This window comes from Corylus avellana, chromosome ca9 (genome assembly GCF_901000735.1).
Source record: "Corylus avellana chromosome ca9, CavTom2PMs-1.0".
Lineage (NCBI taxonomy): Eukaryota > Viridiplantae > Streptophyta > Magnoliopsida > Fagales > Betulaceae > Corylus > Corylus avellana.
This window is the reverse complement of record NC_081549.1, coordinates 2,133,589-2,160,146: the sequence shown is the minus strand read 5'-3', so window position 1 is coordinate 2,160,146 and position 26,558 is coordinate 2,133,589. Positions and strand designations below refer to the sequence as shown.

Below are 26,558 nucleotides of genomic sequence, written 5' to 3'. Positions count from 1 at the left end.
TCTTATAATATGGCCCATGCCCATTAAGAGACTTGGCCCTGTAAACACTCTAGGCTATAAGGCACGTGTGAAACTCTAAATTGCTCGGAAGCGGCAGAAGTCGTTATCTTGCATAACCGCATCTTCGCTTCCATTCTGTGTTTTACTCACACCAGATTTTCGCTCTGCCTTCTCTCTACAACGCTTTTCTGCTGGCAGTATCATAAATAAGGAAAAGAAAAAGTCACTTTTCGACAGGAAAATGTGAGCCAAAAAGGTTGGCGGTTTACTTTTTTCTCTCTTTGCTTCCGGGATTCACATGTGGAATCGTGGATTCGTGGTGGCATACTATTCTCACCTCAGCTGCAGCGTGCTCTTGATCGTCAAATTGGGCGTTAGTCGGTGAACCAGTATTTTCAACGATTAATATTGTCAAAACTAAACTTTACAACAAAATTAAATATGACTTTTTGACTTTATTCTTTGATGTTGTATATGGAATATTGAAAAATTGCTACGAAATATTTAATCATTGATGATTAAAAGAACTGTCATGTTCTAGTTTAATTTGTAATTGAGTTGAAAATTAAAATCAATTAAGAAACAAAAATATATTTTGTGTATTTTCTTTTGTTTATATTTTGGTGACACTAAATCGATACTAATTTTATTTTTGTATATATTAATTTGATTATCAATTTTAAAAGAGTTCTCATTTATGCTTTTAACCTTCTCATAAAAATTTATAATTTGGTCCCTAATGACTGCTCACATAACTAGGATGCCGTAAGTCATCACACTTCTTTCGTATGTGTCCTTTTTTTTAAAAGATTTGTAAGTGGCTAAATCACTCCGATAACCAAAGAAGATGGCTCGGGCACTCCGCCACCCTTGTAGTTTACACACCACCCCTTTTCTCTCTTTTCTTATGTGTTTATAACATTTCGAATAAACTGCTCAAACTAAAATTAATGCATGAAGTGCAATACCAGTATTGTTATGTGGAAGAGTAACCCAAACTTTCCCCCCCGACTTTTCTAGGGGAAAAGCACAATGCGACCCAGCCCATATAGCCAGTTGGCTCGTTTTGATTGGCTAGGGTACACGTCAATGGTATTCAAATTCTCAACCCAGTTGAAAAATACAAAGAAGAACCCAGATGCAAGTGCAATTCGATTTCATGATTAAATATTTCCTTTTTCTTTTTACAAGCAAACGAAAAAGCCACGTAAAACTTATTTTAAAATTACATCAAAGAGAAAATACACATTAAAACGAAACTCCGTAAGTTCGTGATCAACGCGGTCATTCACCATAGCTTATCAAATTCATCCGGTTGTAAAATCAGGCGGTCCTGATTAAATTAAATCTTTTCGAGCTTCTCGGCCTTGACAACAGGATTAGCCCTCGCAATCTCCACCCTCCCAATCGCCTTGAAATCGAACGAGCACCCGTGCTTCTCCGGGTACCTGTGGACCCCGCAGAACGTTGTCCCACACTTGCACCTAAACCCGGTCAATCCGACCCGTCTTCTGCAAGTGGAACAGCGATTCGGCTGTGCCGTCGCAGCCACCTCCACGTCGTCGCCTCGGGACACAACCGCCTGTGTCCGTACATCTCTGGCGACTTCCGGCAAGGTCAACGCTGGAGGAGAAGGAGGAGGAGGAAGAGACTCGGTAGCCGGTGGAGAAGAAATAGAGGAGGAGGAGGAGGAGGAGGAGGAGGAGAGAGCAATTTCCATGGAAGATTTGGGAGAGGAGTGATGTAACTCTCCGTAGCATTTGGAGCAGAGGTTCATGGTGGCTGGGCTGCCAAAGAAGCCGCAGTTGTTAGTGCACAGCCGGTGGCCTTCGGGAGCTTCGCATCTGTGCTCTTCCGCCATCAGATCTCCTCTCTCGTACCTCCTCTTTCGCGCTCTGTTTGGTTGCTGAGAAACGGTAGGAAAGAAAAATAAAATAAAATCTTCGACTCCACGAGCAGATCCTGGCGATTGGATCAGATCGTGAACAATCAAAACCGATTCTCCAAAATCGAAAACCTCAACTATGAGAAACGAAGAAATAAAGAGAGATATATGGTACCTGTTTGAAGAATTCAGAGGAATTCGATAAGAAGAAGAATCTTAACGCGGAAGGATGCCGAGTCAATAGGAATTTTAAAGACACGAAAAAGGTAAAAGGAAGGAGCGGCGAAGAGGGACAAATTTGGAATAATCATTTTCAAAAATCAATCATCATCATTTAATAAAAGTGAGAGAAAAAAAAAAAAATTTATTTTATTACGCAATGAATATCTGAGGGACAGCCTGGACTTTCCCACGGGGATTTCTTTCTTCTTTTTTTTTGTTATCGTACAACGACGAGGAGAAAAAAGAAAAATGACTTGTCCGCGGTTGGACTGTGGTGATTAACGCGTGGTGGGCGGTTTATGGTTTCGCGTGGCTGGATTTTTTAGTGGTTCTGTTTTTCGATGTTAGGTGGGGTAGGTTATTGAGGACGATGTTTTATCAGTGTTCCTCTCGCTTAGCTGTTATTCTTTTCTTTTTTTGTTTTAAGTAACGCTTCTCTTTCACAGCTATTTATTTCGTCATTTCACGTTAATTTTACGAAATATTTTGGTAAACATTATAATGCTTTTTTATTAGTAAAAGAAGAAATATTGCTTATACTGTCCATAAACGTAAATAAATATAAAAATAAAAAAATAAAAAATAAAAAGGTTTTTTTTGTAATTTTATCAGATTAACGCACGGGTGTGCCATGATAACAAACAAGGTCCAGTGTCTTTTGTAGACTAGGGATAAGCTCGGCCGACCTACGTATTGCAATGTCAGCGCCAGTTTAGATACGGTCCTACGGAACTTCCTATGCATTCACACTCGAATAGTTCAAAGGTTATTTTAGAGATTTGGGATACAAAATTGAGGAGGGAAGGAAAATATTAAATATATACCATCATTTCATTTTATCTTTAAAATTAAGATAAATTTTAAAATAACTACTAAATTTTAGTTGAATTACTTAAAATATTAAACAAAAATATGAGTAGAGATTTTTGGCAGCCTAGGTCATCCTAGCGTCTACCAAAGTCTCACGTGGCCAAGATTTTTTTTTAAAAAAAAAATAACGTCAGATATTTTGCTTCTTTTTTTAAAAAAAAAAATTGAAGAATAGAGATATTAAAAGGAAATCCAAATTTAAGGTATTAGCACTAAATTTGAAGTATTAGCACCAAATTTAGGATGATCAAATCCCTTTTGGGTGATACAATCCCTAAAGCGTTAACCTTTCACCCCTAGATTTTAGTTTTTAATCCATAAACAAATTTTGAGGTATTAAAAATTAAATATTAACTCATATAAATTTAACTAAAAAAAAAATTATTATTATTATTATTTTTAATATATGTCTGACGCTAGTTTGGCATCCACATAACATGACTCAAAAAATATAGCTATATATATAGTAAAAATTGATAATTAAAATAGAAAGTGAGGTAACTTTAAAAAAAGTTAGTAGCTAAAATAAAAAAAAATAAAGGTTTTTTTAAAAAAAAAAATAAAAGATTATGAATAGAAAATTTATTGAGTCAAATGTAAATACTTCTTTATTAAAAAAAAAAAACAAAAACAAAAACCTATGATAATTAAGTTGAGCTAGTACGGAGATAAATTTCTTTCAAAATGTATGAGAGGAATTTCCGGATATGTGGCCGGCGGCGAGTCGGGTGGTAGCATCGTGGTTGCGAGGTAGATGAATAGAAAAAGTGAAAGAAGGTTTTTTTTACCTTTAAGGATATGAGAATAAAAATTAAGTGTTTTTGCTTATTTGTCTTACAGTGTTCCACGCTGATTTGTTAAGTCCTTATTGGATGGCACAAATGTTTTGGTTTGTGCTAAGACCTTATAGAAGTTATTCTATATATATATATATTATTCAAAAAAAAAAAAGTGAAAAACACATTCTATTAAAAAATATGAGAAACTTCATTGTAGACCTCTGAACTACCGCGCGCTTTTAAAAGACCCCAAAAGTTCAAAAACTCTCAATTTAAACCCATCAACTTTCAATTGGGATCAATTTAAACCGTTTCATTAGTTTTTAAACGTTAAATGTGATACAATGACGTTTATACCCATAACTTTTTTTTTATAAAATTTCAAATTTACCTTTAATTCCATTTTTTTTTTCAAAAAAAAAAAAAAAAAAAAGGGCCCCAGACCCACGTGTGTAGCAACCAGACCCAGCCTTGGTTTTGCTGACCCACAGTTGGTCTCGGCCGACCCATAGTGGGTCTTTGGCCGAGAGCTAGCATGTGTCATGGCTAGACCTGCGTGGGTCTGGCCTGACCCACGGGTCACAAGGTAACCCACGGTACGGTCACCTTGGACCTTTTTTAAAAAAAATATTTTTATTTATTTATTTTTAAAAAATATGAAGTTTTCAGATGTTTAAAGTAAAATTTTCCCTACAAATTATGTATTTCTCACACATTAAAAAACTCTTGACACTTTTAAATACTGAATTTGATAAAATTTCTATTCTTTTAAGTATATTAGAGAGAAAGGGATTTCCGACCCATGCATGAAAAGTTGCAATAGGGCAATTTATGTGTTTGGTTGTCCAAACTTCGGATAAGTGTTCAAAGTCTTTAGACAACACAAATTTGTTCTATTTGGGTTGTCCGAATGCCAATTTGAACCAGTTCGATCCGAAAATAAAATTGTTTTAGCCCAATACAATAACCCAACCCTATTTTACGGAATTTTCACCCTAAAAGACAACTAAAACAATGTGTGCTGGGACAAGCTGATATTTAGATGAGTAATGTTATGAATTACTCATCTAAAATGAGTAATTCATAACATGAATTGAGATATATTATTATTGAATCTTGATTCAATAGTGATTCTAAAAGCTACATTAACTTTGAGAGAATAAAAATATCATCCCTATCATTACTCGACATGACTTTTAAAATTATCTATCAAAATTTAATAATAATTTATCTCAAATTTAATGAATCATATCACTTAAAAAAAAAAAAAAAAAAAAAAACCAAAGTCTTACTTATAATATTATGAACAAAGTTTTCCTTTAAACTGGGTTGAAGGAATTTCTTTCAACCTAGTTTATAAAAGTGACATATTCATTTTTTTAATAACATGAGAGATACACATGAGTTTTTAATAAAATTTATTACAACTTTGTCTCTACTATTAGAAAAACATGTGCATCTCACAATTAAATTATACATGTAATTTTTATAGAGTAGGTTAGAGGAAATTCTTCCCACCAAATTTGGAGGAAAACTTTATCCTAATATTATTCTTTTGAACCATAATGACATCCTGCAGTAAGTCACACAATTCCTTTGTTTGCAAAATGTAGACTTGTTGACTACGTTTTGATGCATAATTGTCGGGGTATGTGGTCCCTGATTAGAGTAATCTTATCATCAATAATGGATGGTAAACTATAAATGGAATATGATGAATTAAATATTTAAGCAACAAATAAATAGAAAAGAAAGAACAAAATAGATTAATCTTACTTAATTAACGTTATTTGTTGTTTGGTAACTTTGGTTTGGATAATTTAACATTTCTCCCGACATTCTCATTTTCAATAATGCGAAGTCTAAAAATATGAGTTCTTAAAAAAATGTGACTTAAATTATGCGTGAAAATGATTAATAATTTGATACAGTTTTTGAGATCGAATATGAGATTTTTATGTTTGGTTTTACAAGAAATGTTAGAAGAAACTCATGTCCTTCTTGTGTCTCTTCAAATTTGATGTGGCTTTTAATCCTATTGTCCTTCTCGAATTAGGAAAACACCAGTAGAATACTTAGCATATCTCTTAAAGTTATTATTGGATTAAAAATTTGGGAATGCTAAGTGCTCTCTTGGTGTTTATATATATATATATATATATATATATATATATAACCCTGAATTATTAATAGTAAAATATAGTTGTACTCTCCTGTTGACGTAGACACCTTGCTGAACTACGTAAATTTGTATCTCAACTCTCTCTTGACCTCTCTCTTTTCGATTCTATATTATTCATCATTGTTGTGCATGATAACAACAAATACCCACCTAGGACCAATAAGACATTAGAAAAACAAAACACTTTCCTTAAATATTTAATCTAATAGTAATTTAAAAGCTACTTAAACTCTGAAATTTTTTAATATAATAGTAATTTTAAAAGTCAATTTAAGTTTGGAGAGACATAAAGAAGACACGAAGGTAATATTTAACGTTACTCTCGATTTACTCATAGGTATCTTATAGCTATTATTTATGCTTTCCAAAATATCCTTACGTTTAACCCATTTGCATAAGGTTGTTTGATAGAAAAGTATTTAAAAATTAAACAATAAATGACATGGAAGAAAATTTACATATAAAACGTAGTTTTTTTTTTTAATATAATATATAAATTGTCTATACTATTTGAATTAATTTTCTTACGAGTCCGCAAAGAATCAAGAGAAGGCTCATACATTTTGAGATAGAGTGTTTTAGATATTTGCAAAAGAAAAAGAAAATCTAAGTACAGACAAATTAAATGATCAGCTCATACAAATAACTAGATTAAGGGTTTAATTATTGAGGGACTGTTTGTTAAACAACACAACACACCCCAAAACTTGTTCACTTCATTTTTTTTCAAAAAAAATCAACATCAAAATATTCTCGACTCACTTTTATATTATATTATTTATTTTTTATTACTATTTAAATAAAAAATGATTACAATTTTTATTTTTTTTCACTTTTCTATACTAATTATTATTTTCTTTTTTAATTTTTTTTATTGCGAACAGTGCAGTGTAATGTCATATTGGTCGCCAAACGGCACTACAGCACTTGAGTGTTGATAGGAACACTTTCGACCTTCAACTTTTACTTCAAATTACAAATTGACATGACTATAAAATGACTAAACAAAAAGAATTAAAATGTCAATTGAATTAATTAATAGTTGATTTATTGATTATATACTTTTAATGATTTTACTAATTATGATTTATGAGCCGTTATGTTAATTTGTAGTAAAAACTGTAACAACTAAATTTTGTTTATTAATTATTTAACATTTAACTGGTGAGTGGCACATGATTTGAGCCCCGGGTCCGGGTGGACCGGGTGGTTAAGAAATTCGAAACGTGATAGTCCCTCCATCCACCTTTATCACACCAACCAGCCATCACCTTTATTTTGTCATGGCCACTCAACATCGCTAAACAGTTGCCTTCCAACTAGAACCGCGTCTCATATTTATGCAACTACCTAAAGGCCCATAAAGCCCGTTACGGGTTTTTTTTTGGCCCAACGACAGCTGAACTATTTAGGGTATTGTTTGAGTGTGCATTACTGCATTCGAAGGTTTAAAAGTGTGTTTAACACTCAAAAAGTTTGTTTACAGAAAAAAATATCCATTTGATAAAAAAAGAAAATTGGGAGTAACTTCACTTTAGACCCATAAATTACCACGCGAATTGACAAGCCCCCCAAACTTTAAAATCTCTCAATTTGAATCATGAACTTTCAATTGCAGTCAATTTGAACCCATCCGTCAGATTTAGCCGTTAAATTCTAACGTAAATACTTAAAAAGACCAAAATATCATTGATTTTCGTTTTTTTTAAAGCAAAAATGAAAAGAAAAAAAGACTCGTGGGTCAGAATTTTCGTCTATTGATTAATGACAGTGTGGTATTGGACTCCGTCACATTTTTTTTTATTTTTTTGACATATCCACACAAGGGACCGGGGGGGAGGATTCGAATTAGTGACTTCCACTTCATAAGACATGATTCACAGCCTATTGAGTTAATCCTTAGAGATTCGTCACATTATTTTGCACGAAGATTCATTATCATTTATAAGAGTTATTAAAAATTGAGTAATGTTATTTAGTAATCTCTTATATTATAGCTATATAACTATAATGATGTGACAGTGAAAATCAACTTTTGAATTAACAAAGACTTGTAAAAATAAAAATTAATGACAGATTGATATTCACCGTCACATCATTATAGTTATATGCCACTTGTATGAGAGTCTATTAAATAATATTGCTCATAAAAAATTACTGTGACTACACAGAGGCATATAATTAATGGAGACATGTCTTAAAATTGTTTTATAAATAAGATATTTTACGTATAAGAAAAGGATTACAAAATTGTGAGGCAAGAAATTTTAAAAATGTTGAAAATGTCCATATGATAATCATTTTTCCTAGGCCCCGCTTAACAATTTTAAGCGGCGACACGGCACCACGTACTTATTATCCGATGTACGACAACACGGCAACACCAAGAACAATCTACAAATAACAAACTAACTATAAATAGCAAACTTTACGCTTGCTCTCACTTTTTTTTTTTAATAATTTTATAAGTAATTTTTAAAATTATAATTAAATATAATTTTGTAGTAGCATTGTTCTAGCCTCCATTTTATCCTGTCCCTCTTCTCTGAGCCGGGAACAATGGAATGGCCAGTGAGCTGTAAAAGCTAACCGCCGGTGACATAGCGGACAAAGAGTTTTGAGTTATTGCCGCGATTTAAAATAGAAAAGAGTGTTAAATTTTTTGGATAAAAAATGAAAAAAAGTTGATTATTAACCCGAAGATACAAGTTTGACTTTTTTTAAATGAAAAAAAAACTCTCTGCCAATCACCCAAGTGTTCCTCACCAGTCGCCAGTCACCATGACTGTGAGATCTCCCGCGCCCAATCTCCAAGAACCCAAGAACGGTAGCTGCAGAACAGACGCAAATATGTACTTTATTCGTCACAAATTCCCACGAGGGTTCTCTCAATATTACTTTAATAGAAAAGTAGAGGACGCGCGTGTGGTTGATGCTCTGCAGCTCAGCTACAACAATCCTAGGCAGTATGAACTGGTGCTCTTTCAACGGCCGCTGGAGAAGCGGCGAGATCAGGCGAATACTTTTCCTACTGTTCCTGGGTCAGGTTGTCTCCTTTGCACTTGCACTTGCCAGCTTCACTTCATCTCTCATAGCCAATCTTGGTAACCTTAAAACTAACGACCTCATCTTCCTCAATCCTCAGACTTGGGCTTTGTTTGGGTCTTTACTGGATTTTTGTTTTTTCTTTACTTGGTTGCGTGTAGGTGTTGATGCGCCTTGTTCTCAGACTTTGTTTGGTTACTTATCTTTGGCTTTGGTTTATGGGAGTGTTTTGCTGTATAGGCGTCAGAAACTACTGGTAAAGTTTGTTTTCCCTTCATTGCTTTGCAGCTCTACTGTACATTGCGTCTGCTCAACTATTGGTGAAATTGAAATTATGGTTGCAAAGATCTAAGCTGTTTTGGGGGTTCTGACAAATGTGACGTGCTCTTTCTGGTGTTGCAGGTTTCCTGGTATTGGTATCTCCTTTTAGGTTTTGTCGATGTTCAAGGCAATTATCTTGGTATAATATTCACTTAGTTAAAATAACTTTTTAGTTATCCTGGTATTGGTATCTCCTTTTTACTTTCTATAAAGAATTGTTGAAAATTTTCCTCTATAAGGTGTTCAAATTTGGATTTTCTGGGAATCATTGATTAAGTTCCAGATGTATTTTGCAGTTAACAAAGCATACCAGTTCTCATCAATAACCAGTGTGACATTATTGGACTGTTGGACAGTAGCATGGGTCATAGCCATGACGTGGTTCTTCTTAGGCACTCGATACTCCTTATGGCAGTTATTTGGTGCAGTCATCTGTGTGACTGGCCTAGGCTTAGTGCTCATCTCTGATGCAGGGGTGGGTGGTGAAGGTGACATTTTCTTTTCCACCCTTTAGAACTAATCTTTCCATTTTCTGGATAATGTACTAATGTTTGTTCAAAAACCGTGTTCAAAGGATGTTTTTTTTTTCCTGGAGTAAGGGTGTATATACTTGTGTTCTGTGGATTTTTTTGAGTTTCTTTGTGCTCTTAGATATTTAAAGCAAGTTTTGGTATAAACATTAAAAAGGAATTTCTATCCCCTTAAGTAGTCCTATCTCTAATTCCTGATTGTATCTATTAATGTCATATGATTTGTTGATCTTTCAGGGGGTTCACGGCCTCTGCTAGGGGATATACTTGTCATTGCAGGGACAATTTTCTTTGCAATGAGCAATGTTGGTGAGGTTGGTGAATCTGTTCCCCTCTCTCCCTCTCAGTAGAAAGATTACATTTTTTAGGCCAAAAGGGGGATACTATGATCCCAAATTGACTTATTGGCTGAAAGGCTGAAAGACCTAAAGCAGCAGTTGGGTTTGCGATTTTAAAAAGTGTTATTTAAAAATAACGAGTTTAAAACGTGCGATTTGAAAGCACTATTTTTAAAAACGCGGTTAAGCATAAAATTGTGCATTTAAAAAAACACATCCCTTCCATACAATTTGAAAATGCATATTTTTATTATTTTTCGAATCGCAATTATTTAAAAACGCACTCTTAAACGATATATTTCGATTTGGCTCAAAATCACACTTTTGGCCTACGGAATCACAATACCAAACACACTCTAAAAACCTGAAAATTCAATTTCATTTTCAGCTTGGTTAATTAAACTGCAGAAGTTCTTTTGTGGAACACCAAAAACAACAGGAGCCTCAAACTGCATCACATATTATGCCTTATCTTGCCCCTTTTACAATTTCTTCCTAAAATGCAGGAATTTTGTGTTAAGAAAAAAGATCGTGTTGAAGTGGTTTCTATGATTGGTGCTTATGGATTTCTAGTGACTGTGGTTCAGGTGTATCCTTCGTTGATCCGTTTATAGTAGAGACATGCATTGCAATTTCTCTTCAAATTTGTTATTAGCATCTTTTTGTCGTGATTTTAGCTTTAATGAGAATAGCTTGGAAATGTAATTTATGTTGCCGTTCTGTAAGAAGAAGAATTGTATTGGTTTCTCTTAATAGCCTTTTCTCAGATCTATACTGGAGCTAAAGACTCTGGAATCAGTTGAGTGGTCTGCAGATATTGTAAGTAATGAATTCTGCATAATCTTGGATTTGGTGCATTGCTTTTTCAATGGTCTTTGTCTGTCTTCTCTGTTATATGAAGTCTATCCAACTAGTAAACTTCAATTCTAGATGTTAATTGGACATAGTAAGATTGTGAGGATAGTGTTTACCTTCTGCTAGTGAATATTCTGCAGCAATCTGCATGAACTGAAACCGTCGCCAAGCTACTACAATTAGGGCGACGAGTTTCACTAAGGTGTAATGTTTAAGGCAAAAGACTCAGAAAAAAAATGTAGGAATTTAACTGTTACATTATGGCATGCCTTTCCTGTCTAATTTTCAAATATGTGCATTGGTTACAGTTCAAAACAGGATTTGTTTTAATGTTTTCAGATATTAGCCTTTGCTGGCTATGCTCTAGCAATCTTTATGTTCTACACCCTTGCTCCTTTTGTCCTCAAGGTAAGTTTCCTTCTCCTCAACAATTTTGGTGTATATATATATATATATACTTAGACTGAGAGATGAGAATAAAAATATACTGTTCATTAAGTTTAAATTTCCTGTCCAAGTTCTGGTTTCACAAAGTTTAAGTGTGTTTCTCTTAAAATTCTTTCTGTAATCTAATTGCCTATATGAACTAATTATGAAACTATAAATCGATGGCTTAAAATGCCTTTTCTTATGGTGAAGTTGTTCTCTGAGAAATATCAATACACTGTCTTTAATGTGGGTATTTTGTATACAGTTAAGTGGAGCCACAATGTTCAATCTGTCTCTCCTAACATCTGATATGTGGGCAGTTGTCATTCGCATTTTTATCTACAAACAGCAGGTATGCCTCGACCCAAGGTTTTCGAATCTGAAGCTACTGTATAGAATTCGGCAACTATTTTAGTCTTTAAGCAAATACATCTCGTTTCTTTACAACTGGTTTCACTCGTATCAAACCTAATATATTAATCTTCGACTGCAGGTGGATTGGTTATACTATCTTGCTTTTGCACTTGTCATTATTGGACTCATCCTTTATTCAACAACGTATGTTCTAGACCTTGCCTCAAATTTTTTATTAGACAAACTCTCAGCTTGTGAATATACATGCAGCATCATGTGTGAGTTCTTTCCATTGTTCTTCAATAGAACCCAACAGACAGTTGCTAATTGTTATATCGAATTTGATAGAAGACTTAACCAGAGAATCAAGCACTGTAATTTGCATAGAGGTTGCTGAGCATGTGAAATAAATGGATAAAACTTTATTATCAAGTCTACTTTACTTAAGTATTTGTACGAAGAGAGACTTATAGTCCAGTGGCTAGATTAAAGTATTTTTGGCTTCTCTGCTTCTGGAGTTATTTCTCAAGATGGATCTCTAGGCAATTTGATGCATGCATGCCTTAACCAAAACCCTTGAGTTTAATTTACAAAATAGCAGGATGTCTATGTCCTTCCATATTGTTCAAAGAATCATGACAACAGTGAGATGAGCTATGGCTTAACTCTTAGGCTAAGCTGGATTCACCATCCATTAGAAAATTGGCCTAATAGCCCTTTTACATTCAAATTGTAAATTATGTAATCACATCCAACATTTACCTCTTGATATCTAGACAAAAGTAATAGTTAAGTCTGTTACTTACTCCTTTTCCTTTTCTTCCCCATCTCTTCTGGTAACAGTGAGAAGGATCCTGTTCCTTTACTAGCTCTTGAGGATGGAAACTCCAGTGGACAGTACGAAGTGCTTACTGAGGAAAGTGAAGCATCTAGAAATGAGTCTTTGGCTTCATGAGGGGCAAGGCAGCCTGCAGTATAACTCGAGTTTTATATCCCAATGGTGCCATGATAAATTATGAGTAATCACATTGAAGCTTGAGTATTAACAATTTTAAGAAAGACTGATATGGTTTACCTTCTCGGCAGGTGTTGAAGTACTGAAATACACTTGTACTTTACCAATCGCAATTGTTGTTAGAGCATATGTGGGCTTGTCCCACATTGGTTAAGAATGAAACCCGTTCTTCATTACCGCTCCATAAATAGAGTGCTACTCTTATGTATTCAATAATTTAATAAAAGCAAGATCTAGCCTCCAAGGCTTTTAATGTGTGGATGTAGGCTATATGCCAAATCACCTTAATCTCTGTGTCTTTCTCTTTCATTTCTTTATTATTATTTTTGCGTTGTGAATTTTTATAATTGTATGGTACTTCACTAACCACGATTGTTCTGTACTTGTACTACTATATAGATCTATTCATATGTACAATATAATTTAAGTCAATGGATTTAGATCGGATGCAATAATATAATGAAGATGTAACCTTATTGAACATTATAAACGGTCTATTCTTATTGAACATCTTATTTTTCAAATCATTTATTTAAATTGAACTGTCTGAATTTTGCAACATAAGCCATTAAAGAAATAAATGAAAAGAAAAGAGAAAAAAACAAAAACAAAGCCTTGAGATGGCCGGATCACATTTAAGGCATGAGGCTAATCACCATTTTTACCCACGCTAACGGATCGGTCTGAATGGTTTGACAACCCATTTTCTTTTGGGAGGTGGTCTACCACCTTATGGGTATTGTTGTGATGGCTCAATTACTCTCTTGAGAATAAGGGATAATCAATTATTTTCGAGCACTCTTTTAAGTCATCGAAAGTATTTAGTTACTCTAAAAATAACTGTAGTGGTTGAACCATCTCTTCAAAATAACTAATTATTCAAAATGGTAAAATTGATGGTCGGCCACTCTTCAAGTTGTGAGCAAGTACTAACTATTTAAGGCTTACTTTTTTTTTTTTTTCGAGCATTTTAAAATTCGTTTTCGTTAGTGTTTATTATAGCTATCTGTCCGACGTAACACCTCAATCTTTCATCCTTCGAAAGCTTAAACCAACCAACCGATAAATACCCAAAGAAAGTAACCAAACTAGCAAACGATACCCACCTGCAAATGGAACAGCAAACCCCCACCCCCCCACCCGCCGCCAACACCAACGCCACCACGACGTCGCAACCCTCCGACCCACCGCAAAGCTCGCAGCCACCCTCCTCAACAACCCCACCGGCAATCCCACCGTCCCCAAACCCTAACCCTATCCAGAACCCAAACCCTAAACCCTCCACAACCTCACTCCCGAGTCCTTCGCAACCACAAGCTCCAACCAGGCCTCCCTCCACATTCTCCAGAGCTGTTACACCGCAGCCTAACTATCCGCATTTCTCTTCGCTGCCCTCTTCGTCTTCTCCGGCGTCTTCATCTGGGTCTCCCTCCATCTCCGCTCCGTCACCGAGGGGTGGCATGGCCATTGGTGTGCCGGCGCACCACGCCAGTAATTCTCCGCAGCCCACGCCGTTCTCGTCCTCTTTCGGTCAGCACTTCACCGGGCTGGGACGGACTGGGGTCAGCGCGCCCGAATCGGTCTCCAATCCCAATGCTTCCCAGGTGGGATTTTGTTTTGTGTGAGTTTTGCTCTGTTTGGTGGCTAAGAAAATTTACCCAATTCTTCTCAATGCAATTAATGGGTAGTGATTGGTTGAATTGTAGTGTTCTGGGGTTCGTAATTGATTCTATGGTGTAATGTATAGGCGAGACCGACGATGCAAGGAGTGCAGGGAATGGGGATGTTGGGATCCCTTGGATCGAGTTCGCAAATGCGGCCGGGTGGGCTTTCAGCGCACCACCAACAGAGGCCTGTTCAGTCATCTCTTAGGCCGCCATCTACGCCGACTAATCAGCCTTCTACTTCCCAAGTTAGTAGCCTTCGTTTTCAATTATTTTCATTGAATGATATTTATGATCGCTCGTAAAGCTTTGTCTGTCATCGGTTGAACTATTGGATAGAGGAACTATAGTTTTTTAGTAATTGAGTAATTGCTATGTCGAATATTATTGCAGTGAAGTGGGTTTTTGATATTGGCTACTTAAATATATTATTGTCCAACTGCAAGTATTAGGGCCTTCTTCTAAATATAGTGCTCATACATTTCTACTTGTTTTATGTGTCATATCACTTACTAAAGGTCCTTGTGGGATTTTGAGTTCGATTGGCTTTTAAACAAAATCACCGAAAGTATCCCATTTAGGGATGCATTTAAAAAAGTCTATGTTTTCAAATTGCAGGCAAGGGGTGCATTTTTAAAAACATAGGATTTTAAAGGCCAAACCGCAATTTTATCAAACACTTACTTGCGTTTTTTAAAACGGCATTTTTAAATTGCTATTTTTTCAAACCGTTCAACCAAACAAACCCTTTATAGAAGAAAAAAAAAAATGAAAAGGAATCTGCTTCCATGTTGTTGTTGGTGCTTGTTGGGATACTAAATTGATATGTTGTAGAACAATAGTGGTTCTGTTATTGATGATGTTATAGTATTGACTAATGCAATGGTGGTAGATCTTTTCTACGGGTTGCTTGTCTATTCTTTTATTGTTCTTGTTGTTTGTTGTGAAAAGTAGGTTTCATGCATGTTCTATATGTCTTTTTAATTTCTTTTCCTTTCTGCAGAATCTTCAAGGGCATGGCCTTCTGAGACTCTCATCAGTGGGATCTCCTGGTTCATCACCAAATACGCCACAAGGTATGCAAGCTATTAATCAGCCATGGTTGTCATCTGGATCACAAGGGAAGCCTCCTTTACCATCCCCTTCAAATAGGCATCAGGGGAATTCACCAATGCAGCAGCGAGCACATCTTCCTCAACAGCAGCATCATATGGTGCCAACAGCTTCACAACATATGTCACCTCTGCAGCAGCAACAACCTTCACCATCAAATCAGTCGCAAGAGCATTATGGCCACCAATTTCCACCATCAAGGGTCCTGCAAAGTGTACCCCATCAACAACAAATTACGAGGTCCCAGGGCTCAGGAAATCTGAAGCCTTCTTCTCTTGCAATGATGCAAACTAACACAGTCCAGTCTGGGCCACAGAAAAAAACAGCTGTGACAGAAAATGATGAATCTTGTGATAGGATTCTTAGCAAAAGAAGCATCCACGAGCTAGTCAACCAGGTGAGCCATGTTAGTCTTTTTGCAATCGCTTCACTGAAGAATCCAGATTATCAAAACCTTGAATCATTAATCATGAACTTTTATTGCCCTGAACTCTATTCAGTTGATTGGGATGAGGGAACCTGTCTAACATTGCTTTTGTGAATAGAGCGATGTGTACAGCATTTTTGTTTCAAGTTTTTGGATGTAACTTAAACGTTGAAGCGTCTAGTTCAACTCAACATCCTATGAGAATTGTTGGGTTGTACCCATTCTTGTTAGTTAAAAAAAGGAAGAAGACAAAAAAGGGAAAGTGGGTACATTAGTTAGATGCATAGCCTAATACATGCCTTTCCTAAAGCCCAAATCACTTAGGCGTATCTCACACCTTGACTATGATATCTTCCTTTTTCCTTTTGTAGAATCTATGTTGAGATCCATTTTTTTGTTTGCTTCTGCTTCTTGTATAGGTTGATCCATTGGAGAAGTTAGATCCTGAAGTTGAAGAAATTCTTGTGGATATTGCAGAGGATTTTGTTGACTCTGTGAGTAGTTGAACCTTTTAGTTTGTATTTTCTCTTTCTCATATTCAGTTTACTCTTCTCTTTGCAAATATTTATCACGTTGTGACTAGATAAATCTTGCCTAATAGTTGAGTCTGGTTGGATTTGCCTTTTCTTTTTCTTTTCTGTCTTGAAGTGTAATTTCATACAGAGTCGATGTAGGAAGTAGAGTTTTGTCCGGGATTGCTGCAAACCATGCTTAGTTATATCTTGATCTTTCCTGACAGGATTAACTTGCATCTGTTTTGACAGAAAGCATCAATACATTCATTGGCCATTATGTGACTTAATTGGTTTTGTTTTATAGGAGTTGACTGCATGAGAATTACAATAGATTTTGCTTGATTGAACAGATCATTTTGTCGGTAAGAGATCATGTGGGGACTTTTCTAAATTAATGAAATGTCTTCAGGATGAAAGATGACCAATTTTCTCGGAATATAGAAATGTTTTATATGATATCAGTCAAAGACATGGGTACCCTTATGTCCCAGCTCTTTTCTTGCTGAAGGCAATACTTTTCTACGCAGAATTTGTCTTGGCAAATTGGAATTCATAAACCTAGTTAGTACTTGGCATAAGGCTTATGCTGCGCTGTGGTGTAATCTTAACTTTTGGTTCACAGCATCTTATGGTTTATAATCCAGCTGTGGTTGGGAACTTCAAATTATTCTCTTCTTATGATTTTCTAGGTGGGTCTTTTTTAAATCTTGCACTCATACTTAAATTTGCTTTTTAATCTTTTTCATTTAAACAGATTACAACATTTGGCTGTTCGTTGGCCAAGCATCGGAAGTCAACTACATTGGAAGCAAAAGACATACTTCTACATCTTGGTTAGTTATGTGGGAAACTTCTCCATGCGTAGTGTTCACAGCTCCAGATTGTGGACCTTCAATGCTTCATTTTCTTTACTCCTTTCTTATCAAAATTTTCTTTTACTCTTTTACCTTGTTGCAGAGAGAAATTGGAATATGACGCTTCCTGGTTTTGGTGGCGATGAAATTAAGAGCTTTAGAAAACCAGTAAGAATAATCATCGACCAACTACCTTTATCTTGATGTAGAGTGGCAGAAGCACATAATCTATTAGTTGTGGTGATTATGCCTCTTGTACTTGAGAGAAAAATTTTCTTTTAATATCTCGCTCTTTGATGGTTTTGCAGCTTATAAATGATGTTCACAAGGAGCGGCTTGCAGCAGTAAGTTCTTATCTTTGCATCTTTCCCTTGTATGGTCTGCCATATAAATATATGAATTTTAAATGTGTGTATACTTCTAAAGGTGTCTATGAACGAATGGACACGCATTCATGTTATTGTGCAAAGCTAAATTTAATCTTGAGTTAATTCAATTTGTATTGGCTGGGGACCACGACTTACGAAGTTGAGGTCACTAGTTCGAATCCTCTTTTCCCTTTTCCCTCTCCATGTGTGGACATGTCGAAAAAAAAAACCAGAGTTCAATTTGTAGTCTTTCTGGAACTTCTTGTATTTTTTTTTTAACACGTATGCAGTTCATCTTTGCTTCTTTTATTTTCAGATTAAGAAGTCAATTGTAGCAACTGAGACAGCAACCAAGATTTCTACCGGACAAGCTGCCGGAAATGCAAAGGGTAATCTGGCCAAGACACCTGCCACTTCATTGGCTCCCCAAAGCTAAAGTACATGAAGTCACGTGAAGCATTTATTGATGCCAGACATGAGAACCTTTTTTTTTTTTTTGATAAAGAAGGTATGTTAAATTTTTAGACATGCATAATAATGCCTATATGCGTGCTCAGTGAAAACATAAAACTAACAGGTTTATCTGCTTGTATACATGTAGATAGTTAGGACCAAAGAAGTTGCTCTTATATCTTTGAGGTCATGGCACGGAGTAATGTGCTTAATGTCATGACATGTTCAAAAGTGATTTTATCGGATGGAAGTCCATCTCTGTTTTGACTATTGCTCCTAATATCAGTTCTCTACACTTTTTGCAGGAAACAGTTTGTGAAAAGAAAGGGGAATGTTACAGAGTAATGAAAACAAGATTTCATGCCTACTGCAGTGGGACATTCATGTATATGAATCTTCTTCTTGTTGGTCTCGGGCCACAAATGATTGAGGATGAAAATTTTTGTTTCACTAATTGAAATTTCAAGCCCTCAATGCTGTTGGGCCACCAGCATGTTGAGTAGCAGCTGCAAGTTTGACCAGACTGGTGAACTCTTACAAGGTACCCCCATCTTTTAGCTGTTATGGCTGGTCATTGCGCTGCTATAAATGAGGGTCTTTACCAACAATCATGGGAATGCCGGAAATGTTGTGTGTTTATTGTTGCTGCATATAATCTTCGTTTTGGGATTACATAGAAAACAAAGGAACAAAGAAGGAAGTCATTTTCATACAAGCAAATTTGATCACGAGTAACTTTTATGGTTTAATGGACCAACAAAGGAACAAAGAAGGAAGTCATTTTCATACAAGCAAATTTGATCACGAGTAGCTTTGATGGTTTAATGGACCAATTGATTTGCTTATCGGAGTCAGAAACACAGTCTAACGAATGGCAATGTTGAGCTGCAAAAGATGAAAGAAACATAATTTATTCAGCTCCATGAATGGTCCTGCTCAGTCTTCCCTGTTTTATGTTCCCTGAATATTCAAAACAACCCCAACCTTTTTAGTGTAGCATCTCTAAAGGCTTTCAGAATTTGATGGACCCTGTGATTTGACTGTTAAAATGATGTTGTATGTATTTTATGGTGTCGGATTTGGCTCAAGTGTTGTAAAAAACACCACAGAAGATTTCGTATAGTTTTTTCAACAGTCTAGATTAAATATCAATATCTCGCTCTTTCTCATGAAGAAACTAAATTTGAATCATTGAAACAACTACAGGAGCTTTGTTGTATACACGCATATGTAATAGATTTTTTTTTGTTCTTATAATGAATTAGTCATCTAGATTATTGCCATAGTGATTGTCTCGAGGATGGGCCTTTTTCTTTTAATAGGTGACTGCCAAGCCAAGCAAAGTGGTCGAGGCTCGAGCTCCATTTGGTTGTGTTTTTTTTCTTTCTTTCTTTTTCTTTTTAGCAAAAAAGGAAAAGAGCTAATATTTAAAATTACTTTTATGTTTATGTCACACCAGAATATTTTTTTACCAAAAAAAAAGAAAAACACACCCTACAAATCATGAACTAGCTCTTGTGTTGGCTTGGCTCATTAACAAAGTCTGAAGTGAATCATCTTTTCGGCCGAGTATTGTGAATCTATTCAATTTGTATTTGTATAAAGTTGGTAAATGATTGGAATGAGAAAATAGATTAAGATTTCCATAAAAGTCATGTGTTTGGTTGTAAGATTAAATAGTGGGTCAGGGTCTTGGTGATTGGCTTTGGACATTGAGCATGTGCATTTATATTTTTATTGAAAAGTGCATGTGCCTTAACGTGCATTCCAACTTTCAAGTTCATATATATAAAATAGGGGAGAATTATATGCTTTGTTAATCTATTAAAAATGCATGTGAAAATTGTGTGCTTTTAATAATTGATGTTTAATTAGTTTAATAGATTAGGTTGATATTTGGGGTTCCAAATAAATTGAACCCAACAACCTACGAATGTAAGATGTTTACACGTTTCTTGTTTGACAAATTGTGAAGAAAAATCAAAGCAAAAACTAAATTGCTTAAATGATGTCATTTCAGTGATATGTGGTTTTAATTTCACTTCCTCATCACCAACAGATTTTGTTTGTCCCCTATTGCAACTTAATTTGACTTATGGTTGCAAAACTAATTACGGGTCTAATCTTCCGTCTTTCACCTTGCATGATAAGACGGGTTTCTTGGCTTTGCGTTGCAATCTAGACTAACGACTAACGACGTTTCTCACTTTCTTCTTCGGCGTGGGTTGAGAGAGAGAAAGATAGTTAAAATAAAAGTGAATATAAAATTATTTTAATATGGTAAAGAAATATTTAAATAATGGCATGTACGATATTTTTTAAACAAAGTTTGGATAAACTATCCACTAGTTCATTGATAAATTGGTAATGCTCTTTGCATGAAAATGGCTGTTGTAATACTTAGAACCAAATTTGGATAAACTTTTGACTAGTTCGAGCTTACTTATTTATGTGTTATTCTAGTGTCATTTCAATTGTAATGTGGCTTTTATAATTATCAATAGATTAAAAATCAATAATAATAATAATTTCAAATTCAACGATAATTTTAAAAGTCACATTACAGTTGAGAAGACACCAAGAGAACACTAGAAGAACATATAACATTTCCCCCTATAAAATAATACGCTCATTTCATTCGGACTAAAGTATTATATTTTAAGTAGCTTTCATATAATCTATTTAAAAAACATAATTAAAAAAAATAAATAAATAATATCTCACTTAAGATATTTAAGCCAACCAGCGTGAAATGCAGGTTTTCCTCGTTATAGAAGATATCTCCCTCTTTAAAATTATCAATAGATTAAAAGTCAATAATAATAATTTTAAATTCAACGATAATTTTAAAAGTCACAACATAGTTGAAAAGACACCAGGAGAACACTAGAAGAACATATAACATTTTTCCCTATAAAATAATACGCTCATTTCATACGGACTAAAGTAGTATATTTTAAGTAGCTTTCACATCATCTATTTAAAAAACATAATTTTTTTTTTAAAAAAAAATCTCACTTAAAATATTTAAGTCAATCAACGTGAAATGCAGGTTTTCCTCGTTATACATGATATCTCCCCCTTTAAAATTATCAATAAATGAAAAGTTAATAATAATAATTTCAAATTCAACGATAATTTTAAAAGTCACATCACAATTAAGAAGACATAAAAAAAATACTAGAAGAACATATAATATTTCTCCCTATAAAATAATACGCTCATTCCATACGGACTAAAGTAATATATTTAAAGTAGCTTTCATATCATCTATTTAAAAAACATAATTAAAAAAAAAAATTCTCACTTCAAATATTTAAGTCAATCAGCGTGAAATGCAGGTTTCCCTCGTTATAGAAGCTATCTCCCTCTTTATTGGGATCGTCAGTGAATCACAAGGAAAAGACGGACAAGAATGACATCCACATAGGATATCCACACGTCTCCCTCTCATTGGTCATCGTCGTCCACCTAACCAAAGCAAACCAGCATAAATTTCAGAGTGAAACATGGGAGTCGTTGTTTGGCAGCTCAGCTCAGCGTCAGCCTGCACCGTCGTCGTTTCGTACCAGACAAACACCGCCCAATTATATACGTGTATGTGCTTGTACACAAAACAAGCACGTTCAGATATTATATATTGATATAATCAGAGTGCGATTGTGTTTCATCGTCTCTCTCAATTCTCTACCTGCTTTGTGAATTGGGATTGCGCGATGGCGAACTGTAACGGCGAGAGCGACGCCTTTTTGGGATCTCTCGTGAAGCGCCAGAAGCTCATTATCGACACCGACCCTGGAATCGGTGAGTTTCCGGTCTCCTTCTCTCTGTGTTCCTCCGTTTGGCTGCCGATAAAATGTTTAAAAAATGACGACCTCAACGAGAAAATTTAAGCCATCTGACACTCTGTTGTTTCCTTTTTTTTTTTTTTTTTTCTTGGCGTCCAAACGGAGATTTAACGTCTCTCGAAGTTTGGCGCGTGAGTTTTTGCGGCGATTTGGTGTGTGTTGTTGATAAAGAGAATAGATTTGATCTGAGTTTGTGGAATGTAAGTGTATTGTGGAATTTAGTGGTGCTTTGGCTAAATCTGTTTGTTGTTGATTTTTCGCTTAGTCACCTGTTTGGTTGCTGAGAAAACTTAGGAAATAAAGAGAAACAGTGAAATTTTGATTTTAAATGGAAATGACAGGTTTTCAAAATTTTAGCTTTTATTTTTGGGTGGAAGGAAGAGGGAAAACGAGCAATTTGTGAAAATGAGAAAATTGAAAGGAAATGATCAATATACCATTAAGTTTTGTATTTTGTTGTAATATGCTTGATGTTGAACTACAGATAGATATAATCCAAAAAATCGAGAAAATAGTACTGGACATGCTTAATTTTGCTAACCATTGTGCCTCGGATTCTTTAACATCCCATCGACAAACATTAAAAGATGTTTTCCTTTTCTGGAACCTAACAAGACCTATGCAATTTATCTTATTTATTCACCTCCCCCATTCATTGTTCCAAGTGTTTTGTAAAGCTCCGTTTGTTTTCACAAAAATCATTTCCCAGGGTAAAATGTAATTGTAGAGCTTTGCCTTTTCCTGAAGCAAAGTGGAGATTCAATACCAAACTTCATCATTAGATTTGATTGCGATAACCAAATCTATTAAAAAGGATTTTTGAGAAATACCTTTGGTATGTACATACAGGTATCAGTTTAGGTGTTTTAACTAGTGATGCATTATAATTTTTTTCTTCTTCTTGTCGTTGCCATGTCTAAAATGTGAATGGCTTTTTAATAATCACTAGATGATAGTATGGCGATCTTCATGGCCTTTCAATCTCCGGAGTTGGAGATCCTGGGCTTGACAACAATATTTGGAAATGTTACTACAGAAGATGCCACTCGCAATGCTTTGCTTCTGGTATGTACTTATTCATGATATTTATTTTGCTTCAGTTTCAGGGATAGTGTTTTTGGTATGTCCCTGATCAATTAGTGATATTAATGTGCAAAAGGATAGTGTGAGATCGCAGGGTTTCCAGGTGTTCCGGTGGCAGAGGGCAGCCCTGAGCCTCTAAAGGTATCTATTGTAATATGTCTTCTTTATCTTAACCCTCTTACTGTCTTGACCAAATTTAGATTGTAAAAAAGATGTGCTTTGGCCAATTTGGCTTTCTTTTTTTCTAGTTGCTGATTTGGCTTACTTAATAATTTTGGCAATTGCTTTTATGTATTTCATTTGAATGGTTGTGTATCGCAAGTCATCTTGTCTACATTTATATTTTCAATTAATTTTGTTAACACCGTACCCTCCCCCCCCATTGTTGATTTCTGTAGCTAGGTTTCATTACATGCCTTATTTATTGTATCTTTTATTTTTGGTTGCATCTTAATCACGCTTCATCCTGGCAAAGGGGGGAAGGCCACGTGTTGCTGACTTTATTCATGGTTCTGATGGCTTGGGGAACGCTTTTCTACCTCCTCCAAAACTAGAGAAAATTGAGAAGAGTGCCTCTGAATTTTTGGTTGACAAAGTCTCTGAATATCCTGGTGAAGTATCCATACTTGCACTTGGACCTCTGACAAATTTAGCTTTGGTAAGTTGCATTATACTTTTCTGCGTTTGGCAACCAACTTTGTCTCTATTCTTCTCCCAAATTTCAAAAATATTACTAGAACTTTCTTCAATTTTCTCTTACAAAAAGTTCAAATCTTATTTCACTCTTATATCACATCAATCACTTTTTAATACTATTCAAATAAAAAACTCACAACAAAACTCTTTTCCAAACACACATTTTGAAGAGATGTAACTATCTTGATCAGGCAATCAAGAGGGACTCTTCCTTTGCCAGCAAGGTGAAGAATGTCGTCATACTTGGTGGTGCTTTCTTTGCATTGGGAAATGTAAATCCCGCGGCTGAAGCAAATGTAAGTGCCAGCTTTCTTTCTTTTTTTTTTTTTTTTTTCTTTCTTATAGAGTACATGCCAAGCCTAGATGGGATGGTCTGTGTCATGTGTTGCAAGTTATATTGAGCATATAGGCACATGCAGTTCTTGACATAAGCTGCTGTTTCAATTGGAAATCCAAAATCTTTCCTGTTTCATGTGGAAAGATTTTTTCCCCAATAAATCATGTTGGAGCTGTTTTCACCAATTCCCCATAGAAGTAAACGACCAAGACCAAAAAAAGGGGGCAGACTGAGTGGTTGACAAATAAATCCAAATTTTCCCATTACTTTTATGTCAATAATTTTTTTGGTCAGTATCAACCAAAGCGATGTATAACCGTAATTGCTTGCTTCAAAGTACTGTTGTATAACTTCTAATTTCGTGAAAGATCTGCATTGCATTGTATAAAACCGTTGTGAATTAGAAAGTTCCACCTTAGTATTTATTTTTTGGTGTCAGTGAAATGTTGAACTCTAGTTCTTAGTGACTAAGAAAATTAGTTGAGTTTGCGCTTTTAGTGACACACGGTTTCCTGACTTGCAGATCTATGGGGATCCGGAAGCAGCAGATGTTGTGTTCACCTCTGGGGCAAATATTGTTGTTGTCGGAATAAACATTACAACCCAAGTCAAATTTACAGGTTTTTCTCGGTTTCAAGTTTGCTTCACTTTCTAAACCAGCTGCTCTTGTGCTACTTTCTGTGATTGGTGAAAGAATATCCTTCTAATAGTTGCCACTTTCTTATGGTTTCAGATGCTGACCTCCTTGAATTGAGGGAGTCCAAGGGGAAGTATGCTCAAGTCCTAAGTGACATGTGCAAATTTTACAGAGATTGGCATGTCAAGTCTGATGGTGTCTATGGTAATCATTGTATAATATGCTATATAAATCTTTTATCATCTTTGGTTAAACGTTTGACTCATTCCCTAAGTTTCCTTTCAGGGATTTTCCTTCACGACCCTGTCAGTTTTGTAGCACTAGTCCGTCCTGATCTCTTTACATACAAGAAGGGGGTCGTAAGGGTTGAGACACAAGGCATCTGTGTAGGGCATACGCTTATGGATCAAGGATTAAAAATGTATGTCCAAATTTCCAAAGAAACGTAGTCTTTCCAGAGAATTCTTTATCTTTCAGTGGTTTTTTTTTTTTTTACTGATACTGTTACTTCAATCTGAGACAGATGGAATACAGGCAACCCATGGACGGGATATTCCCCTATATCAGTTGCTTGGACTGTTAATGGGGAGGAAGTTCTTAATTATATCAGAACATTGTTGATGAAACCATGAAAGCAGGGGAATATGGTCTCCTTCCAGAAAGATGCTAAAGACGAAAATGAAGTTGGGGTGCCTCTTATTTCTGCTGAAAGTTCCTTCATGGCTTCTCTTCTTTCTCGGTAATGACAACCCTAGTTTAGGGAGTGAAGGGCTTCTTATTGGTCTCACATTGATCAATTCTTGCCCTAATGTATTTGAATTTGTACAAACTTTCACTTACTGATCTTCAAAAGCAAGTCGGTGTAAAATGTGAACAATAAATAGTTATCCACATACATAATGTTGGCATCTCTCTTCATATATTGATTCTTAATTCTCTCATTGGTTTTCTGTTCTTCGTGAAGATTATCCCAGTTCAAAAATGTGAAACAGCGCCTCTCTCTTTATACAAGTAAATTGTTGTTGTATAATGAGCAATGTTGCTCTTCATATTTATTTTACACCGACTAACATGACTAATTTTAAGTGGTTTTTCTTTTGTTGTTTTTTACTGGCGGATATGAAAAACTACTTAAAACATGTGATGTCAGTTGGTGTAAAGTGAGTATAAAGAGTTATGTATAGTACTCTATAATAATGTATTATCTTACCGGAAAAGAGTAATGAGCAGCAGTAAAGAGTTATGTATTGTTCAATTGCAGCAGTCAATCTGTGAGGACTATGCTGCTGTTAATCTTTTAACATATGTTGTATAATCATTGAGAAGATTTAATGAGTTAGATGATTAACGGTGGTGTTGCTATTCTTTGCCTTGTGTACACATGTACATCAATCCCTCTATCCATCAAATCACCTTTGTTTTCTCTTCCTGTCTTCCTGCTTTGTCCTCGTTTATCTCTTTGGACAAATTTTTATATTCAACTTCTCTGATAGAAGAATTATTAGAGCCAAATATGGCATAGTGATTTTTCAAACTTAAAATTGATAAAATCCTACATAAAATTAACAATGTCGTAAGAAAGTTTAAGTGGATTAGTCGTATTGTTAATTAAAAGGAAAATATTATAAAAAATTAATTAGTAATTTAGAAGAACAATTTCTAAATAAAAAATTAAAATTAAATATCATTTAATTAATATTTAAATATAAAAATGAATTAATATTTAAATATAAAAAAT

At 35.1% G+C, this 26,558-nt stretch overlaps 4 protein-coding genes across 6 annotated transcripts; 3 read left to right on the top strand and 1 right to left on the bottom strand.

Annotated features, from left to right (window-relative positions):
* Positions 1-1,121: 1,121 nt before the first annotated feature.
* LOC132191789 (zinc finger A20 and AN1 domain-containing stress-associated protein 6-like) lies at positions 1,122-2,180 on the bottom strand. 2 transcript variants are annotated; one of them, XM_059606887.1, is made up of 2 exons: positions 2,061-2,180; positions 1,122-1,962 (listed from the first exon to the last, which is right to left on the bottom strand). In XM_059606887.1, exon 2 carries the CDS (start codon positions 1,859-1,861, stop codon positions 1,343-1,345), a length of 519 nt encoding a protein of 172 aa, XP_059462870.1. In that variant the 5' UTR covers positions 1,862-1,962; positions 2,061-2,180; the 3' UTR covers positions 1,122-1,342. The 2 variants fall into 2 exon arrangements, with proteins under 2 accessions (XP_059462870.1, XP_059462871.1); XM_059606888.1 differs by having other exon boundaries at positions 1,122-1,906.
* Positions 2,181-8,685: 6,505 nt separating this feature from the next.
* On the top strand, positions 8,686-13,084 carry LOC132191742 (uncharacterized). The gene is made up of 11 exons (XM_059606832.1): positions 8,686-9,042; positions 9,145-9,239; positions 9,386-9,443; positions 9,601-9,792; positions 10,072-10,148; positions 10,679-10,761; positions 10,940-10,991; positions 11,367-11,435; positions 11,722-11,808; positions 11,950-12,014; positions 12,654-13,084. The coding sequence occupies exons 1-11, from the start codon at positions 8,871-8,873 to the stop codon at positions 12,763-12,765; spliced, it is 1,062 nt and encodes a 353-aa protein (XP_059462815.1). The 5' UTR covers positions 8,686-8,870; the 3' UTR covers positions 12,766-13,084.
* An 831-nt stretch (positions 13,085-13,915) lies between these two features.
* Positions 13,916-21,623, top strand: LOC132191506 (transcription initiation factor TFIID subunit 12). 2 transcript variants are annotated; one of them, XM_059606557.1, is made up of 10 exons: positions 13,916-14,429; positions 14,573-14,737; positions 15,493-15,999; positions 16,449-16,523; positions 17,299-17,377; positions 17,502-17,566; positions 17,707-17,742; positions 18,083-18,274; positions 18,525-18,760; positions 21,561-21,623. In XM_059606557.1, exons 1-8 carry the CDS (start codon positions 13,938-13,940, stop codon positions 18,200-18,202), a joined length of 1,539 nt encoding a protein of 512 aa, XP_059462540.1. In that variant the 5' UTR covers positions 13,916-13,937; the 3' UTR covers positions 18,203-18,274; positions 18,525-18,760; positions 21,561-21,623. The 2 variants fall into 2 exon arrangements, with proteins under 2 accessions (XP_059462540.1, XP_059462539.1); XM_059606556.1 differs by lacking the exon at positions 21,561-21,623 and having other exon boundaries at positions 18,525-19,467.
* Positions 21,624-21,843: 220 nt separating this feature from the next.
* Positions 21,844-25,761, top strand: LOC132191507 (uridine nucleosidase 1). Its single transcript, XM_059606558.1, has 9 exons — positions 21,844-22,023; positions 23,017-23,132; positions 23,232-23,291; positions 23,626-23,808; positions 24,038-24,142; positions 24,707-24,803; positions 24,917-25,024; positions 25,106-25,241; positions 25,344-25,761. Exons 1-9 carry the CDS (start codon positions 21,936-21,938, stop codon positions 25,450-25,452), a joined length of 1,002 nt encoding a protein of 333 aa, XP_059462541.1. The 5' UTR covers positions 21,844-21,935; the 3' UTR covers positions 25,453-25,761.
* The last annotated feature ends 797 nt before the right edge of the window (positions 25,762-26,558 follow it).

Coding starts and splice junctions, on each gene's coding strand:
- LOC132191789 (XM_059606887.1), bottom strand. CDS start 1,861: ATGGCGGAAGAGCACAGATGCGAAGCTCCCGAAGGCCACCGGCTGTGC.
- LOC132191742 (XM_059606832.1), top strand. CDS start 8,871: ATGCTCTGCAGCTCAGCTACAACAATCCTAGGCAGTATGAACTGGTGC. Junction 10,762..10,939: donor CTAGTGACTGTGGTTCAGGT/GTATCCTTCGTT, acceptor GCCTTTTCTCAG/ATCTATACTGGAGCTAAAGA. Junction 10,992..11,366: donor TTGAGTGGTCTGCAGATATT/GTAAGTAATGAA, acceptor TAATGTTTTCAG/ATATTAGCCTTTGCTGGCTA.
- LOC132191506 (XM_059606557.1), top strand. CDS start 13,938: ATGGAACAGCAAACCCCCACCCCCCCACCCGCCGCCAACACCAACGCC. Junction 14,430..14,572: donor CCAATCCCAATGCTTCCCAG/GTGGGATTTTGT, acceptor TGTAATGTATAG/GCGAGACCGACGATGCAAGG. Junction 17,743..18,082: donor ACAAGGAGCGGCTTGCAGCA/GTAAGTTCTTAT, acceptor TTTTATTTTCAG/ATTAAGAAGTCAATTGTAGC.
- LOC132191507 (XM_059606558.1), top strand. CDS start 21,936: ATGGCGAACTGTAACGGCGAGAGCGACGCCTTTTTGGGATCTCTCGTG. Junction 23,133..23,231: donor CTCGCAATGCTTTGCTTCTG/GTATGTACTTAT, acceptor GCAAAAGGATAG/TGTGAGATCGCAGGGTTTCC. Junction 25,025..25,105: donor CAAGTCTGATGGTGTCTATG/GTAATCATTGTA, acceptor GTTTCCTTTCAG/GGATTTTCCTTCACGACCCT.